The sequence below is a fragment of the Oryctolagus cuniculus genome, chromosome 5 (assembly GCF_051225735.1).
Source record: "Oryctolagus cuniculus isolate XC-2025 breed Fujian yellow rabbit chromosome 5, ASM5122573v1, whole genome shotgun sequence".
Classification (NCBI taxonomy): Eukaryota; Metazoa; Chordata; class Mammalia; order Lagomorpha; family Leporidae; genus Oryctolagus; species Oryctolagus cuniculus.
This window is the reverse complement of record NC_142871.1, coordinates 39,736,240-39,753,774: the sequence shown is the minus strand read 5'-3', so window position 1 is coordinate 39,753,774 and position 17,535 is coordinate 39,736,240. Positions and strand designations below refer to the sequence as shown.

Below are 17,535 nucleotides of genomic sequence, written 5' to 3'. Positions count from 1 at the left end.
GAGTCCTGACTCCCCTGTTACTAACCACGCAATCATAGGAAATGTCTTTAAACTCTGTGTCACCTTCCTCATTTGTAAATTGCAAATTATGATAGCATATATAAGGAGGCTTTGAGAAGTTAATAGAAAAATAGAATTAAAAAATAATGCAAATTTTCCATGACCCTTTCAAAGTCTCCTAGCACATCATAAATGTTGTTGTAGGGACAAAGTGAAACAACTGACTGAAAGTGGCAAACACTGCATGTGGCAGGCAGCCCAAGTATCTGGTGATGGCTGGTCAGTGCTATTTCTGGGTGTTGGCCGGTGCTGTCTGGGAGGAACCAGGGCTCCATCCATCTCACTCTTGGGCCTTTCTCGCTGTGCCTCCCCCTCCCCTGCTGTTACGAGTGTACATTTGTGTTGCTGTAGAGCTAATTTAAACAATTAGCATGCATCTCCCAAAGAAACAAATGCTACGGTGTAATAAACTATTAAAAATATTTCAAGACATGGTCTGTTTTTTCCTGTCAGGAGAAGTAAATAATATTGTGGGATGCACAAGATTTTACGTATTTTGTTTTTTTGGTTCCACTGTTCACTAATAAGTGATAAATATTCAAGTACTTCAAAAACAGGAAAAGGGGCCGGTGCCATGGCGCAGTAGGTTAATCCTCCTCCTGCGGTGCTGGCATCCCATCTGGGCGTCGGTTCCAGTCCCGGCTGCTCCTCTTCCAATCCAGCTCTCTGCTATGACCTGGGAAAGCACCAGAAGATGGCCCAAATCTTTGGGCCTCTGCACCCACATGGGAGACTGGAAAGGAGCTCCTGGCTCCTGGCTTTGGATAGGCACAGCTCTGGCCATTGTGGCCATTTGGGGAGTGAACGAACAGAAGGAAGACCTTCTCTCTGTCTCTCCCTCTCACTGTCTGTAACTCTACCTCTCAAATAAATAAATAAAATATTAAAAAAAAAAACAGGAAAAAATGGAATTAAAAGATAAGCTTATTTTGCTGCAAAAGTTTTAAAATCCATTTTTTATAATAGGCATTTTGTGTAAAAGTTTTGAAGGTTTTTCTAAGTTCTTATGTCAGCAAATTGGATCTTTATTTTCTTTCCTCTAAATGATTTCTTAACTTTCACTTTATATATGGTTATACACAAAATCTAAACTTCTGAGTTATTATTACAATATATACTCAAAAATTAGAGACTGTGAAAAAAATAGCATAAAGGAGGTAGAAATTCACTTTGTAATATAAAATTTCCTCTAATGAATGACATTGTTGAATTTTAAAGAAAGTATGCTAATGAAGCAAGAAAAATTTAAATAAAATCTATTTGAGGCAACTTGTGAAGATATTGTTTTTGTGAAAACCGACAGTCTTTTCAGATACATGCTAAAAGTTACTTTTCCATCTTTGATATTTATTTCTTTTTCAGATAAATATTAATAAATAGTATTTACTAAAGTTGGTTGCCTAGCAGTTGTATCTGAAGTTTGGCAGGTTAACCCAGCAATGGAGTTGAGTAATCACATTTTTTAAATAAGTGAAATTATGAGTAGTGATTTCAAGAGAGCATCATTTGAGAATGCAATAAAATACTGATGATTCTTTGGAGGTTTCTTCAAAGAAAACCATCAATTTAAGTAAGATAAAGATCAAATACCACAAAAAAAATCTAGTCATAGAACATGTTGAATTGTCAAATGGTCACAAAGACACATGTTTTGTATTATAATCAGACATATACCTATGGGAGGTGCTAATAAATTACATGAAGTCCGTCAATTTTCTTTTTATTAACTTTGTATTAAAATAACCTAAAATGGCATATCCAGATATAGACTCGGATTATTAAATTTTCTTGATGTTTTTGTCATTTGTTTTCTGGTCCCAGAAAATGATGACCATCTCAAGGGCTTGACCACCCGGCTAGAAAATGCTGATGCCAGAAATGGGGATCTCCTGAGAAGTCTGAATGACACCTTGGGAAAGTTATCAGCCATCCCTAATGGTAAGCCTTCCAGAAACTTCAACTTCTGATGACGGTTGCTGTAAATTTTTAATGACTGCTCTTAACTTTTACCACTTTTCCAACATTGCTCTTGTACTGCCGTCAGGAAATGATACTGATTTTCTTTCTTATGAATTCTTCTTTTTAAGAATGAGAAAACAGGGGCAGGCATTGTGGCACTGCAAGCTAAGCTGCCACTTGAGATACCTGCATCTCACATTAGAGTGCGTGGAATGGAGTCCTCCTTCGGTTTCTAATACAGCTAAATGGAACTCAGTCAAGGTCTTCCATGTGGGTTATAGGGACCCATGACCCTGGGCCTTCAACTGCTGCCTCCTAGGGTATGCATTAGCAGGAAGTTGGAATCAGAAGTGGAGCTGCAGCTCATACCCAGGCACTCAGATACGGGATACAGGCCTCCCATGTGGTTCCTTAACTGCAGATTCAAACACCCACCCAAGGAGCCTGTGGTGTTAACCACTAACCTACACACAATAGCATCTATAGGTACGTGGTCTGCATACAAAGCATGATCAAGGAACCAATACACAATTTTTACAACATGGAAAATACTTAAATAATTTTTAATTTTTAAACATTTAAAATCATTGAGTAACTTTTTGGATTTTCTTGTTACCTATTGAGTGTTATGTATGTATGTATGTATGTATATATATATATAAAATTCTAAAAGCTGAAAATATAGACATATAAACAAATATTCACCCTAAAATTGAAATATATATATGTATATATATATATATATATCCCCCCCCAGAAATGCAGATTAAATCTTGGAACCTCATTTTTGATGAAAGTATATGATTCATGTGAATAAATTTCACTTTATTATGTTCAGCAGCAAATCACAATATGCCCTAATCCAATGAATATTTAGAACAATCACCTTGCTATTTTAAGAGCTAATTAGGTATTCATAGCAAAGGTCCCTGAAAAAATTTAATTTAGCTTAAAAATTGGCTGCATTTGCTACAACCAAATGAGACCAAGTTCAGCCTTCGCCTTATACATGTGTCCCTGAGGTCAGCCAGCCGTAGCCTGTCTCTGACAAGCATGGATTAAACCAGTCACTCCAGATCCTTTGTTTTGTTTCCTCTACTCTCTTCTGCTGCCAGACACAGCCGCCAAACTGCAAGCCGTGAAAGACAAAGCGAGAGAAGCCAACGACACGGCGAAAGACGTGCTGGCCCGGATTAAAGAGCTCCACCAGAACCTCGATGGTCTGAAGCAAAACTACCAACAGTTAGCAGACAGCGTAGCTCAAACGAACGCCGTGGTGAAAGATCCTGCCAAGAACAGTAAGCTCTGTCTGTTCGCTGTGGTGATGTCACTTGTTTGTTCACACTCTACCAGCATCCTGCACTCAGAAATGTCCGACTGGAACAAGCCCTCGGAGGGCGTGGTCTGCCTTCATTTTAGAGACGGGGCTGAGAAGTGAGCCTCCAGCAGCTTGGGAACAGGACCCCGGGTGTCTGCTGCTGTGCTGTCACCTTCCCGTTGTTGACCAGTTGAGCAGAGATTAGGAAACCAGGTCTACATGATATTTGGGATGGGAATGGCAAACTTTTTAACCCTTTATTGTAATGGAAAATCAGAACTGGGCTTGGGAGATTTTATCCTCAGAGTTGGTGAACACTCACAAGCATAGGGACTAAAGACAGTCGTTAGCAGGCCTAAAGTATGCAGGTAGCATCACCTTGAAGTACATGAAACTACTAAGATCTTGATGAGTTATTATTTAACTTTGAGTTATCTAAAGTTTCTAGGAAATTAAGGAGCTTATCTAGTTCATAAAGATTATTTCTTCACATCTTTTATTTATGGAATCATATTATCTGATATAATATGGATTTAATGAGAACATTGGAAGAACTTAAGTATTAGTTAAATATAGACAATAAACATTCGAATTTTTGTATATTTTTTCTCTTTTCTACCTAAGACATTGTGGTAGCATTAATCTCACCAAGAGATGGTTGAGTTTTCTATTATTCACTTTCAATATAAGGGCATTGTCAATGGACATTGAAGTATTTGTAAAGTATAATGTCACAAACACTGTTATTGATGTTGGAAGCCATTCTGTTCAAATAGTGTTTTTTTTTTAAAGATTTATTTGTTTATTTGAAAGAGCTACAGAGAGGAAGGAAAGATAGGGAGGGAGAGAGGGAGAAAGAGAGAGAGAGAGAGAGAGAGAATATCTTCCACCTGCTGGTTCGTTCCTCAAATGCCTGAAGCCAGGAGCTTCACCCAGGTCTCCCACATGGGTGCAGTGGCCCAAGCACTTGGGACATCGTTTGCTGGTTTCCCAAGGAGCTGACTTGGAAGTGGAGCAACAGGGACTGGAACTGGCGCCCACCTGGGACACTGCACTGCAGTGTGTGCCAAAGCGTCAGCCCCTATATGCTGTTTGAATCAGGCATGAAGGCTGATGTGAGCACCATGACTTAATTCAGATCAAATGCAGAGTGCTGTGAGACTGTAGACACATTAGCATGATTGTTTTGCAAATAAGGAAAAGTTCAGAGCTTAGGAAAAGAAGGAACCATTCCTTGCATTCCTTCAAGGGAAAAAAAGGAGAGATGCAAATGTTTTTTTTATTTTTTTGAGGTAAGCATAGCGATAGCTTCCCATGAAGTTCAAATATTGCACCTGAATAACTTCTGGTGCATACCAAATCACCATATTTCCACCCAAATTTGATGAAAGCAAGTTTTTGAGTAAATGCTACTATCAATGTTAGTTAATTTAATAATCTAAGGGATGATTTCATTCTATTTTCAATTGATTCCTATCTGATAACTATTTTGCATAATATTCTCTCCTCAATACCATCTCTAACTTTGTTATCTCTGTTATTTGTAAATATTAATGTTTTCTATTTTATTAGACTATTACAGTAACACTTCTTTTAATTTGAGAAGTCATCTGCTAACAGATATTTTTGTGGCTTTTCACTGAATAATATTTGTTGAACTTAACATAGGGTGCATTTGTAATTAGTGCCAGTCATGAAAAGTACCATAGTCAATACCTTGTAATATCTATAGAATGTATTTCTCTTTTTTTTGTATTTCTCATAAATGTTTTAATTTCTTTTTGTTTTACTCCCTTATGAAATTTCCTGCAGAAATCAGTATGTATATGTTCGCTTGCACACCTTTCAGTAATTCTTGTGCTTCAGTGCCTATTGCAAAAAGCTTCAGCTTTGCATGTTACGGTGTTTGGGTATTGCTTTAAACATACACATAAGTACTCGTGCACTTTCGCAGTAGTAATGGGAGCTACGTGAAGGACTCCCCCTCTGTGAAAAGGTAGCATGTGTTTTAAAAATGCTTTGAAAACATAGTGAAGGGATACTACATAAAGGTGGAAAACTAAATTCCTCCACAGATCTAGCTAAATTCCAGTGCTTGTCAAGCAACTGAAGCTCAAATGATTTCTTTGTAGCATGAACCGAAATAGATGAAGTCTACCTTGTGGTTTCTCCTTCCTCAGCCCACTTTCCTCCCTCCTGTGCAAGTATTCTCAACTTCTGGAGAATTATATTTGGAGAAACACATAGCAAAGTTAGATCTTAACAAATGAGCAAATATTGGGATACAAATTCATTCTTTCTTAAGCATCTCATAGGTTAAATTGAAAGACAAAAATGAAACTGCAAAATACTTAGAATAATCATGAAATCCAGGATATCAATATCTGAAAAATATGATTGAAGCTATCCTCTTGATTTAAAGAAAATTATTAATAAAATTAATTAATTATGTCAGAAAATAGTAGACCTGATAAATCCAAGAAGTAGATTTGGGGAATGATATAAAGATTAAGTGATTGTCAAATTCACTCAGGAAAAATAAAGCACAAATAGGCAAAGTTCCAAAGGAGATATAGCTAGATAAGTGGGGAAATTTACAAGAAAATATTTGGCCAAACTGTGCTTATAAATTTTAAAGCCTGAAAGATACAGCTCAATTTTTAGAAAATTCTTAACATTAAAATTCATCTTCAGAAGTGATTTTTAATAATCTACACAAATGATTATAGAAAAAGTTTTCAAAAACCACTGCACAAGAAATCATCAGTCAGTGTCACAAACTACTTATTTTTCAAGCCTCCAAGAAGAAAATTTTCCATATGACGTCAACCAAGTCAGAAGATAGATGAAAAAGAGAGAGGGGGAGACTGTCCAGATTCCATTTTGAAGCCTTTTTATAAAAATTTCTTGGAATTTTAGAAGAAAAGGATCCATTATTTGCCTAAGCTTCAGTAGTCTTTGCTTAACTACTTTTCTATTTCTATTATATTTAGATCTATCATTTTTCCTCAGTTTTAAAGTGATTTATAGAATATCATAGGAAACTTGAAAGAAGAGCCAAATGGGCAAATGGTTTACTAAAAATGTACAAAACAGGGAAGAACTCTATGTGTTACCTAACAAGGGCTTAGACCCAGATAAGCACCCTTTCTAGGGGGCCAGGGGCAGAGGTTGGGGGTTCAGTTATTGATCTAGCAGCTCTCTTAAAGTCAGTAAAAGAGCTGTGTTCTTTTTGTTTTTAAGTTTATTTATTTTTTGAAAGGCAGAGTTGGAGGGAGGGAGGGAGGGGATGAGAGAGAAAGAGAGAGAGAGAGAGATGTTCCATCCACTGGCTCATTCCCCAAGGGCTGCAACAGCAGGGCATGTTCCAGGCGGAAGCCAGGAAGCTCCATCTAGGTACCCCTCATGGATTGTAGAGGCCCCAGTACTTGGTCCATCATCCACTTATTTCCCAGGAGCATGAGCAGTGAGCTCGATTGGAAATGGAGGAGCTGGGACTCCAACCCATGCTCACAGGGGATGCCAGCAAAGTGGGCAATGATCACCCCACTGTACCAACAATGCCAGCCCCAGAGACCTGTGTTCTTTTTAAATGTATTTAACTATATAATTTATATTTATGATCATGAGTTCAAAACACCTACTTCAAAACCTAGGTTAAAAATTATAGTAAGTTGCTTCCTTTTGAGCCCATTTGATTCATTCCTAAAGGTTAGCGCTCAGTGTTTCCAATGCCAGCCAGAAGAGATCAGTTGAAGTCTAAAAGATGTGTAGCCTTGGACAACAACCAGTTTCACTTTTCCATCAGAGGACAATCACAGAAAGCTGAACAGTGCATACTCAATCATCATAAACGACAAAGTTGGATGAGACTACCCATATTCCAGGAACACAATCATTGATTGCCTTTGTGTGTTGTGTGACCTCCCATGGGAAGCCCTGGAAGTCATCGGATCAGTGATAACCTTCAGCTCTTTATGGGTTGCAGCTATTGAAACTGCCCATAGTCAAGCTTGTATTTTACTTTAGTACCTACAAAAACAGCAGTTTTTAATATGGTTCAACCTAAAATATGAGCATACAGTGCAGAAAAAAATCAACTCTTCATCAAAATGAATTTGAACTGCCTCATGAAAGATTTAATTAAAGTGTAACATAGGCCTTCCGTCTAAGGATTGTTCAACATCGAATGTTCTTCAAAGGACATTTTGATAGCTTCTCTTTTTAAGACTTGCAAAGAATGACAAAAAAAAAAAAAAAAAGAGAGAGAAAACCAATTTTGTATGAGAACCCTGATTTAAATACAGTCTGGCTTGAACAGACCAGGTGACATTTTAAAGCTGCTTTTGTTTTCTTCTGTGATTAAAGTTCCATTCTCTGAAGATCAGATTTTTAGCTAAAGCTAAAAATTAAGCAGTGAGTTAAGCCCATTGTATTCTCTACCTTCAGTGCTGATTTTCACCTTAATCACAAAACCAAAGACTTCATCTAACATCTCCTCCTCTGGGCTGATTGAATCTCAACTAAAATATTCCCATGTCTCATGTGCCATCACACACTTTGCTTCAGCAGCTGTGGCCTTGCTTTGCCATGTGGATGGGAAGAACTTATTTAGCTGAGCACCTGCTGTCCTAATTACTGTGCATGTTTGTGTAAATGTGTGTGCATGCATGGGCACTGACTTTGTTCTATGCAGTCGCAGATGCAGGCGCTACTGTGAAAAGTCTAGAACAAGAAGCTGACCGGCTGATAGACAAAATCAAACCTATCAAGGAACTTGAGGATAACCTGAAGAAAAACATCTCTGAAATAAAGGAACTGATAAACCAAGCCCGGAAACAAGCCAATTCTGTAAGTTCTTTTTATTTTTACCATCAGTAATGGATTATAATTGTTGGTATTATTCCCAGATAAAATGTTTTCCCCAGTGAACTCTGCTGAATGATCTGTGTTTTTTTTTTCCTTTAATTTGAAACTATTTAGGGCAGGATAGAGAAAGGAAGGATTAAATTTGAATTCCCATGAATTTCAAAAGGCATTTCATGAGAATAATAATCACCACTTAAGAAACTATGTTATATTGAATTGTTGTTTGAACAGAGTAGTAGAAATAGCAAAAATGAAAAACATATTACTGTATATAACCAAGGCATGGAAGAGAGGATCTCACTCTTGATAAAAGCAGAAGGAAAACCACTGGGTTGAAGAGTGAATAAAAACAGTTATGTGAGAGTGATAGCCAAACAGTTATTTTACAGATGGTTTAATCTTTTATATGAGTAGAAGCCTGATCACTATTCTAGAGATCAGTAAGCTCCAGATGTGATCCTGCATTGTGGCATTAGTAACAGCTGGACTGCCACAACCTTTGTAGTATAACACTGATAAACTGTCCATGTGGAGGGGGAAAAGGAAGTAGGTGCCAACACATGGACTAGGAATCTGGGAATGTTCCCTCCACAGTGAGGCCCAGAGCCAGAAGAAAAACCCTTGCTGACTGACCATGGGCCTGTGAATTGGATGAGGCATCTGGGTCTACTTTCACCCCCAGAAAGAGGTGTTCAGAGCTAGGTTACTCCTTTTTAGATTTTTTCCCTCATCATTCAGAATTACACATCACTCTGGGATGGGGTGCCCCCTGGTGCTAAAACTGCAGTAACACACCAACAACAGGTGTGTCATTCCTTACTTAGAGCACCATCTAATGCTGAAATAGTGGAAGTGCTTATAGGCCCAGAGAAAGTAAAGAGAATGCTTGGAATCTCTACACCAAGAATTTCTAGACAGCTTGGAATTTACACACAGTCAGATTACAAACACCGGGGAAAGTAGCTAAATCTTCAATGAACAGTATTTCATGCTGGTATGCATCAAGAACTTGTAGAGAGGTGCCAGCATTGTGGCCTAGCAGGTAAAGCCTCCAACTGTGATACTAGCGTCCCATATGAGTGTCCATTCATGTCCCAGTTGCTCCAGTTCCAATCTGGCTCCCTGCTAATGGCCTGAGAAAAGCAGCAGAAGAGAGCTAAGTACTTGGGCCCCTGCCACCCACGTGGGAGACTTGGATGAGGCTCCTTGCTCCTGTCTTCAGCCTGACCCTGCCCTGGCCATTGCAGCTCTCTGGAGAGTAAACCAGCACTCCCCCTCCCACCACCACATAAGTGTGTGTGTCCGTTTCTCTCTGTATCCATGACTTTCAAATAAATAGATAATCTTAACAGAAAAACTTTCAGAGAACTATGACCTCAGTTAATAAACTGCTATAAACAGACCAGATAGCAACTGACTCATGAAAATTCTCAGATGAAGAATGAAAAATAGCTGTTTTAAGAGAAGTCAATGACATCAAGAAAGAACAGAGAAGATTTTCAATACTGTAACAGAGAAACTTAACAGAGAAATGCAGGTAATTTTAAAAAAATCTTCAAGCTGGAGAGTACACTAAGTAACATTTAAAATCCAAAAGAAGACAGCAGTAGCAGACTACATCAAACAGAATATCTAGACAGGCTATTTGAACACATAAACAGAGGAAAAAGAAATAAAGAAGAATAAAGACAGTTGACAGGAACTTTGGACAACAATTTAAAAAAACAATTATCTGAACTATTGGGATTCAAGAAGAACTTGAGAAAGCCAAGGGAATACAAAGCATGTTCAAAAAGAAATATAACAACAGATACCACAAAAATAAAAAGAATCATAAGAAATCACTACAAAGAACTATTTGCCAACAAACTGGGAATCCTAGAAGAAATGGATAGATTCCTAGACACATGCAATCTACCAACATTGAGTCATGAAAACATAGAAAACCTGAACAGACCAATAACCAAGATGGAGATTGAATCAGCAATAAAAACCTCCCAACAAAGAAAAGCCCATGACCAGACGGCTTCACTGCCAAAGTCTACTAAAATAATCGAATACCTTGGGATAACTTTAACCAAGGATATGAAAGATCTCTACAATAAATAGTAGGAAACAGTAAAGAAAGAAATAGAAGAAGACATTAAAAGATGGAAAAATCATCCATGGTCATGGATTGGAAGAATCAACATCATCAAAATGTCCATACAACCAAAAGCAATTTACAGATTCATTGCGATCTCAATCAAAATAACAATGACATTCTTCACAGATCTAGAAAAAATTATGCTAAAATTCATATGGAAACACAAGAGACCTTGAATAGCTAAAGCCATCTTATACAACAAAAACAAAGCCAGAAGCATCACAGTATCTGCTTTCAAGATATAGTACATGGCAATTATAATCAAAATAGCCTGGTTCTGGCACAAAGACATGTAGACCAATGTAACAGAATAGAAAATAGATAAATCAATCCACACATCTACAACCAACTTATCTTTGATAAAAGAGCTAAAATCAATTCCTAGAGTAAAGACAGTCTCTTCAACAAATGGGGCTAGGGAAACTGGATCTCCACATTCAGAAGTATGAAACTAGACCCATACTTTACACCTCACATAAAAATGCGCTCAAAATGGATCAGAAACCTAAATTATGATCTGATACCATAAAATTATTAGATAACATTGCAGAAACTCTGCAAGACATTGGGATAGGCAAAGACTTCTTGGAAAAGACCCCAGAGGCCAAGGCAATCAAAGCCAAAGTTGACAAATGGGATTGGATCAAACTGAGAAGCTTCTGTACTGCAAAAGAAACACTCAGCAATGTAAAGAGGCAGCCAACAGAATGGGAGAAAATATTTGCAAACTACACAACTGATAAAGGGTTAACATCCAGAATCTCTAAAGAGCTCAAGAAATTCAACAGAATAAACAATCCAGTTAAGAAATGGGCAAAGGACTTAAACTGGTATTTTTCAAGAAAGGAAATTCAAATACCCAGAGATGCTTGAAAAAATGCCCAGGATCCCTAGTCATCAGGAAAATGCAAATCAAAACTAAATGTTGGCAAGGATGTGGGGGAAGAGGTACCCTTATCCACTGCTGGTGGAAATGTAAACTGGTACAGCCACTGTGGAAGACAGTATGGAGATAACTCAAAAATCTGAATATAGACCTACCATATGATCCAGCCATCCCACTCTTGAGAATTTACCTAAACCAAAAGAAATCAGCATCTGAAAGAGCTATCTGTACCCTCACATTTATTGCAGCTGAATTCATAATAGCTAAGATATGGAGTCAACCCAGATGTCCATCAACTGTTGAATGAATAAAGATATTATACACACACCCACACACCCACACACATACACACACACACATACTATGGAGTACTACTCAGCCGTTAAAAAAAAAGTGAAATCCTATCTTTTGCAACAAGATGGATGCAACTAGAAACAATTATACTTAGTGAAATAAACCAGTCCCAAAAAGAAGATATCATGTTTTCCTTGATCTGAGGTAACTAATAGAGTACCTAAAATGTAAAATTTAGGAGTGAAAAGACATTTTGAGAATTGAAGATTGTTTATAGCCCTTGTCTCTTATCTCATCCGTTGAGGAACAGTGTTTTCTTTTCTTCATACTATTTGTTGAACTCTTCTACTTAGTATAGGATTAACTATACAATCATTAAATAAACTTAAAATATATCTTTCTAAAAATTAAGAGTGCAAATGTGAGAGGGAGAAAGAAGAAGGGTTGGATCTTGGGTGGGAGGGAGAGGAAGGGGAGTGTCACTATGTTCCTAAATCTGTACATTTGAAATACATGAAACTTGTATAACTTAAATAAAATTTTAAAGAAATAAAAAATAAATTAATTCAGCAAAGTTGCAGACTACAAAATCAAGATGCAAACATTAGTAGTATTGTTATACAGCAATAGCAAATTATCTGAAAAGAACTAGAAAGCAATCCCCTTTCCAATAACTACCAAAACAAAACAAAATACCTGAGATAATTGTAATCACAAGAATGGCAGGCATTTGGCCTAAAGGTTATTACACCAGTTAAGATACCTGTGTCCTGTATAGGAGTACCTGGGCTCAATAAACACTTCTGTCTCCTGACTCCCACTTCCTGCTAATGCAAACCCTGGGAGGCAATGGTGATGCCTCAAGTGGTTTAGTTCATGCCACCCACTTGAAAAACCCAGGTTAAGTTCCCAGCTCCTAGGTTAAGTTCCTTACTTAGGCTGGAGGCTTAAGAGCCTTTGTAGGCATTTGGGGAATGAACCAATGGATAGGATTCTTTCTTTCCTTCCTTCCTTCCTTCCTTCCTTCCTTCCTTCCTTCCTTCCTTCCTTCCTTCTTCCTTTCCTTTCCTTTCCTTTCCTTTCCTTTCCTTTCCTTTCCTTTCCTTTCCTTTCCTTTCCTTTCCTTTCCTTTCCTTTCCTTCTCTCTTTCTCTCTCTCTCTCTTTCTCTCTTTCTTTCTCTCTCTCTTTCTCTTTCTCTCTTTCTTTCTCTCTCTCTCTCTTTCTCTCTTTCTTTCTCTCTTTCTCTCTCTCTCTCTTTCTCTCTTTCTCTCTCTCTCTTTCTCTCTCTCTCTTTCTCTCTTTCTCTCTCTCTCCCTCTCTCCCTCTCTCCCTCTCCCCCTCTCCCTCTCCCCCTCTCTCCCTCACTCCCTCTCCCTCTCCCTGTGTGTGTGTGTGTGTTTCTTACTTGCTCTATCTCTTCCTCTTTGTCCCTTAAATAAATTAATAACATTTTAGGAAAGGTCTCTACTATGATACACATAAAATATCAGTGAAAGAAATGAAAAGAAATGCAAAGAAATAGAAAGACATCTTGTGTTTATGGATTGGAAGAATTAATATAGCTAAAATGACCATACTATCCAAAATGATATACCAATTCCATATAGAACTATCAAAGTTCCAATGACATTTTTCATAAAACTAGAAAAACTATTATAGTTTGTACAGAACCACAAAAGACCCTAAATAGCGAAAGCAATCTTGAGCAAAAAGAATAAATCAAGAGGCTCTATACTATCTGACTTTAAAATGCCCTACAATGTTACAGTCATGAGAACATCATGGTATTAGCATAAAAACAGACACATAAACCAATGAAATAAAGTAGTAGAGAGCCCAGAAGTAAATACATGCATCTATAGCAAATCACCTTTGACAAAAGTACTGAGAGCATGCATTGAAGAAAAGAAGATCTTTTCAATAAGTGGAAAATTGGAAAAATTAGATATTCACATGTAGATGAATAATCTTTATTCGTATCTCTCAACTTATACAAAAGTCAACTCAGAATGTTTTAAGGACCTAACTGTGAAATTAGAAAATATGAAACTTCTAGGGGCCAGCCCTGTGGTGCAGTAGGTAAATCCTCCATCTGTGGCGCCAGCATCCTATATGGACGCCGCTTCTAGTCCCTGCTGTTCCTCTTCCAATCCAGCTCTCTGCTATGGCCTGGGAAGGCAGTGGAGGATGGCCCAAATGTTTGGGCCACCTGCATGGGAGTCCTGGAAGAATTTTCCTGGCTTTGGATCGGCTCAGCTCTGGCCATTGTGGTCATCTGGGGAGTGAACCAACGGAAGGAAGAACTTTCTGTCTCTCCCTCTCACTGTCTGTAACTCTACCTCTCAAATAAATAAATAAAATCTTAAAAAAAAAGAAAATATGAAACCTCTAGAATAAAACAAAGGAGAAATGATTCAGGACATTAGGAGAAGCAGGGATTTTTTTTTTTTTTTTTTGGACAAGGCTCTAAAAGCACAGAAACAAAAGCCAAAAAGAGACAAATGGATTTCATTTTTTAAAAGAAGCTTCTGCTTAGCAAAGGAAACAGTTCACAATGAGGAGGCCATCTGCAGAATGGGAGAAAATATTCACAGGCTGTATTTCTGACAGGGCTTCAAAAGCAGAATATATAAGAAATACCAACAATAGCAAAAAATAAAGATCCAATTAAAACTGGGCAACAGATTTAAACACAACTTTTCAAATGGAAACCGACAAATGTCCAACAAGTACATCAGAAAATGCCCACCGTCATCAATTATTAGGGGAAAACAAGTCAAAGTCAAAACTACAGTGAGATATCACCTCACTGCAGTTAGACTGGCTATTATCAAAAAAAAAAAAAAACCTGCTGGCTACGATGTAGAATAAAGGGAACCCTTACACACTGTTGGTGAAAATGCAAATTAGTACAGTCATTGTGGAAAACAGTGTGGAGGTTCTTCAAAAACTAAAATTAGAACCAGAATATCATCCAGCAGTTCCACAACTGGGTATGTATACAACAGAAATGAAATGAAATCAGTCTGACAGAGAGACATCTGCACTCCCTTATGTATAGCCGCCCCATTCACAGTAGCCAAAGAATGGAAACAGCACACATGTCCATCCATTTGTGAATGAATAAAGAAATGTTTCAAATACACATGATAGAGACTACTTAGCCATAGAAAAGCTGAAATCTTGTTATTTGCAACAACATGGGTAGTACTGGAGCTCATTATGTTAAGTAAAATAAGCCAAACATAGATAAGTATCACATGGTTTCACTCATATGTGGAACCTAAGATTTTTGAGCTCATAGAAGCTGAGAGTAGAATGCTGGTTACCACAAGTGGGAAGAGGAGGGAGGAGGGAATTAGAAGAGAAAGGCTAGTGTTCTATTGCCCAATGCAGTGGCTATGGATAATGATAATATACTGTCTGTATACTAGAAAACAATTAGATGAAAGGAATTTGAATGTTTTTACCATAAAGAAATGGTAAGTATTTGAAGACATACACGTTTACCCTCAGTTGATCATTACACAGGATATAAATGTATTGATACACTACATGTATAATTTTGTAGATTGATTAAAATTAAACTTAAAAAAATTCTATTTGGGATAAACCTCATTGGTAAGGATAATTTGAAGGGTTTTGACCATGAAACATAGGTTAATCTGAGCTATGCTTATTGAATATGGATCCAGAAGCAGTTCACGAGATAGGTGAGAAAAACTAGAAAAAAGGGTCCAACCATAGCAGTGGTAGTAGGAAGAGAGAGCTGATTTTACCATTACTACATGTATTTCACAGTGTTAAGTTTGTAGAAGGAATGGTAAATATTATTTTGTGAATCACACATTTAGCAAGTTTCTGATTTAGTCATCAAATGGGAAATTTGGACATTTTTATTATATTTTTCATCGTGTGAAATCTAAAACCATGCCCAGATATTCATCAGTTGTTGCAGTGCTTTCCCTCTGTCTCACAAAAAGATGAAATTCTGGTAAGTAAGAACATAAACCTGTCTCAAAGTGCCAAGTGGAACTATAGAATAGTGCTCAAAAATGTAAACATTGCCCATGCCTTTTCAGGAAATTTTCAATCACTTTTGGAAATGGAAATTTCAATATAATTCCCTACTTTTTATAAGATATTCGAGATATGCAGGCAGCTAAATTTTTAAGTGATTAGTTTTGCATTAAATGATAATTAACCCTTCTAATTTGTAAATACCTTTGCAACCTGGCATGAGTATCTGGATATGATCCTAACATATATTTTATTTAAAATAAGATATCTTATAATTAAAAATTAAAGACATTTATCTTAAAGTACCCTTCTGTTGGGTTGTTGATTCTGAAATCAAGTGACTGGAAATCTTTTAAAATGCTGGCTACTGGATGAAAATTGCAGTGAAAATCCAATAGTTATAATGGGATTCTCAATATTTAATTGAGTTCATGACTGCTGTATCAGAAGTGTCCTAGAAATACCCAGTACTTAATAAGTTTTGATTAGAATTTGCATTATAGGATTCACATTAGAAATAACAGCAACTGATAAAGGAGCAGTTTGGCCTAATGGTTAAAATACCGCAACTCATATTGGAGTACCTGGGTTCAATATGTGGCTCTGACTCCTGACTCCAGCTTCCTACTGATACAGATCCTGAGAGTAGTTGTGATAGCCCAAGTAATTAGTCTCCTGAAACCCATGTGAGAGGCCTGAATAGCATTCCCAGCTCCCTGCTCTGGCCCCAAACCAGCCCCAGCTGTTGGAGGCATTTAGGGAATGATCCAGCCAGATGAGATATCTGTCTCTCTTTCTCCCTCCCTCTCTCTCTCTTTCCCTGACCCTCAAATAAATAAAAGTTCAAAAGTTAGACAAATAAACAGAGCCAAATATCCTACTCCTAAAATAGTTTGTGTCTCAGAAATTTTTCCCCTCTTGCAAGAGGGAAATATTCCAGAGATTTCTACTAGAGAAATTTACAGGCATTAAATTCTGATTTACATGTGTTGAGTAAAAGTAATACTTATAAATAGAAATCAAAACACAAAGTATTTAAAAGGAAAGAATTAATAGTAACGGACTGGCTGCCAGCAGTTTCAGCTGCCAGAATTCTTTGGGTAGTGAGATTATATTTAAAATCCTTGTCCAGAAAACAGGAAAATCCAGATGGTTTTCTATATAAATATGGAGAGTTGAACAGTAGGTTATGTTATTAGATTAATTGCTTGCATATCGGGTATAAGATGCCATCTTGTTCATGGAACCATGTTTTTTTAATATATGTTAAGTATACTATAAAGTGGATTAACTATAACTCCTGGTGACATTACATGCCATTAATTTTAAAACGCCTCCTCTCTTGTGCGTTGAGTTTTTAGATGAATTTCCATTCATTTGGTGATTTTTCAGTATTGGGGCTCCATCTTGTACACTCAATGTGACCCCCTTTTCAACACAGCCATCATTTAATCACCTATTTTTTCTTCCAGGTATTAGTAAAGTCTGAAACACACCCCTTCCCAGTCACACATTCCACACATATTTAGTGGCTTCTTCTCTAAGCAATTACTGAGTATCATTTAATTATGTTATTTAAATAAAATAACTTCTTTGTGATTCAACTAGCCCTAATATGGCCCTGTGGCCAAGCCCGAAAGCACTTATGAAACAAAGACAAAACAACTTACACATGGTTACTTTTGAATTCTAATACAGCCCCACTATGAATTCAGATATGATTTCCTGCCAGGGAGAACTCAGTCTGTTATTCAGTTCTACTCATCAATTCCAGTCAGATCTTGATTTCCTGTTCTCTTTGATCCTCTTAGGACATTGATGTCCCTTATAGCCTTCCTCAGATATGAAATTTGCTCAAAACAAGGTTTTCTCTGATGACGATTTTGGTTCACTTGCAACAATTTTTTTTAATTCACTCTAAATTATACCCTTTCCTGAACATTAAAAATATCTGAAGACTACATTTTCCCTATGTGTCTACT

General features: G+C 37.2%; 1 protein-coding gene across 1 annotated transcript in view; it reads left to right on the top strand.

Moving 5' to 3' along the window:
- The window catches only part of LAMA2 (laminin subunit alpha 2), a 705,005-nt gene that overhangs the window by 612,895 nt on the left and 74,575 nt on the right, over positions 1-17,535 (top strand). Inside the window, exons 46-48 of the mRNA XM_089333528.1 lie at positions 1,882-1,998; positions 3,135-3,317; positions 8,034-8,188. Coding sequence (XP_089189654.1) covers positions 1,882-1,998; positions 3,135-3,317; positions 8,034-8,188 — 455 coding nt within the window. The remainder of the gene's footprint in view (positions 1-1,881; positions 1,999-3,134; positions 3,318-8,033; positions 8,189-17,535) is intronic.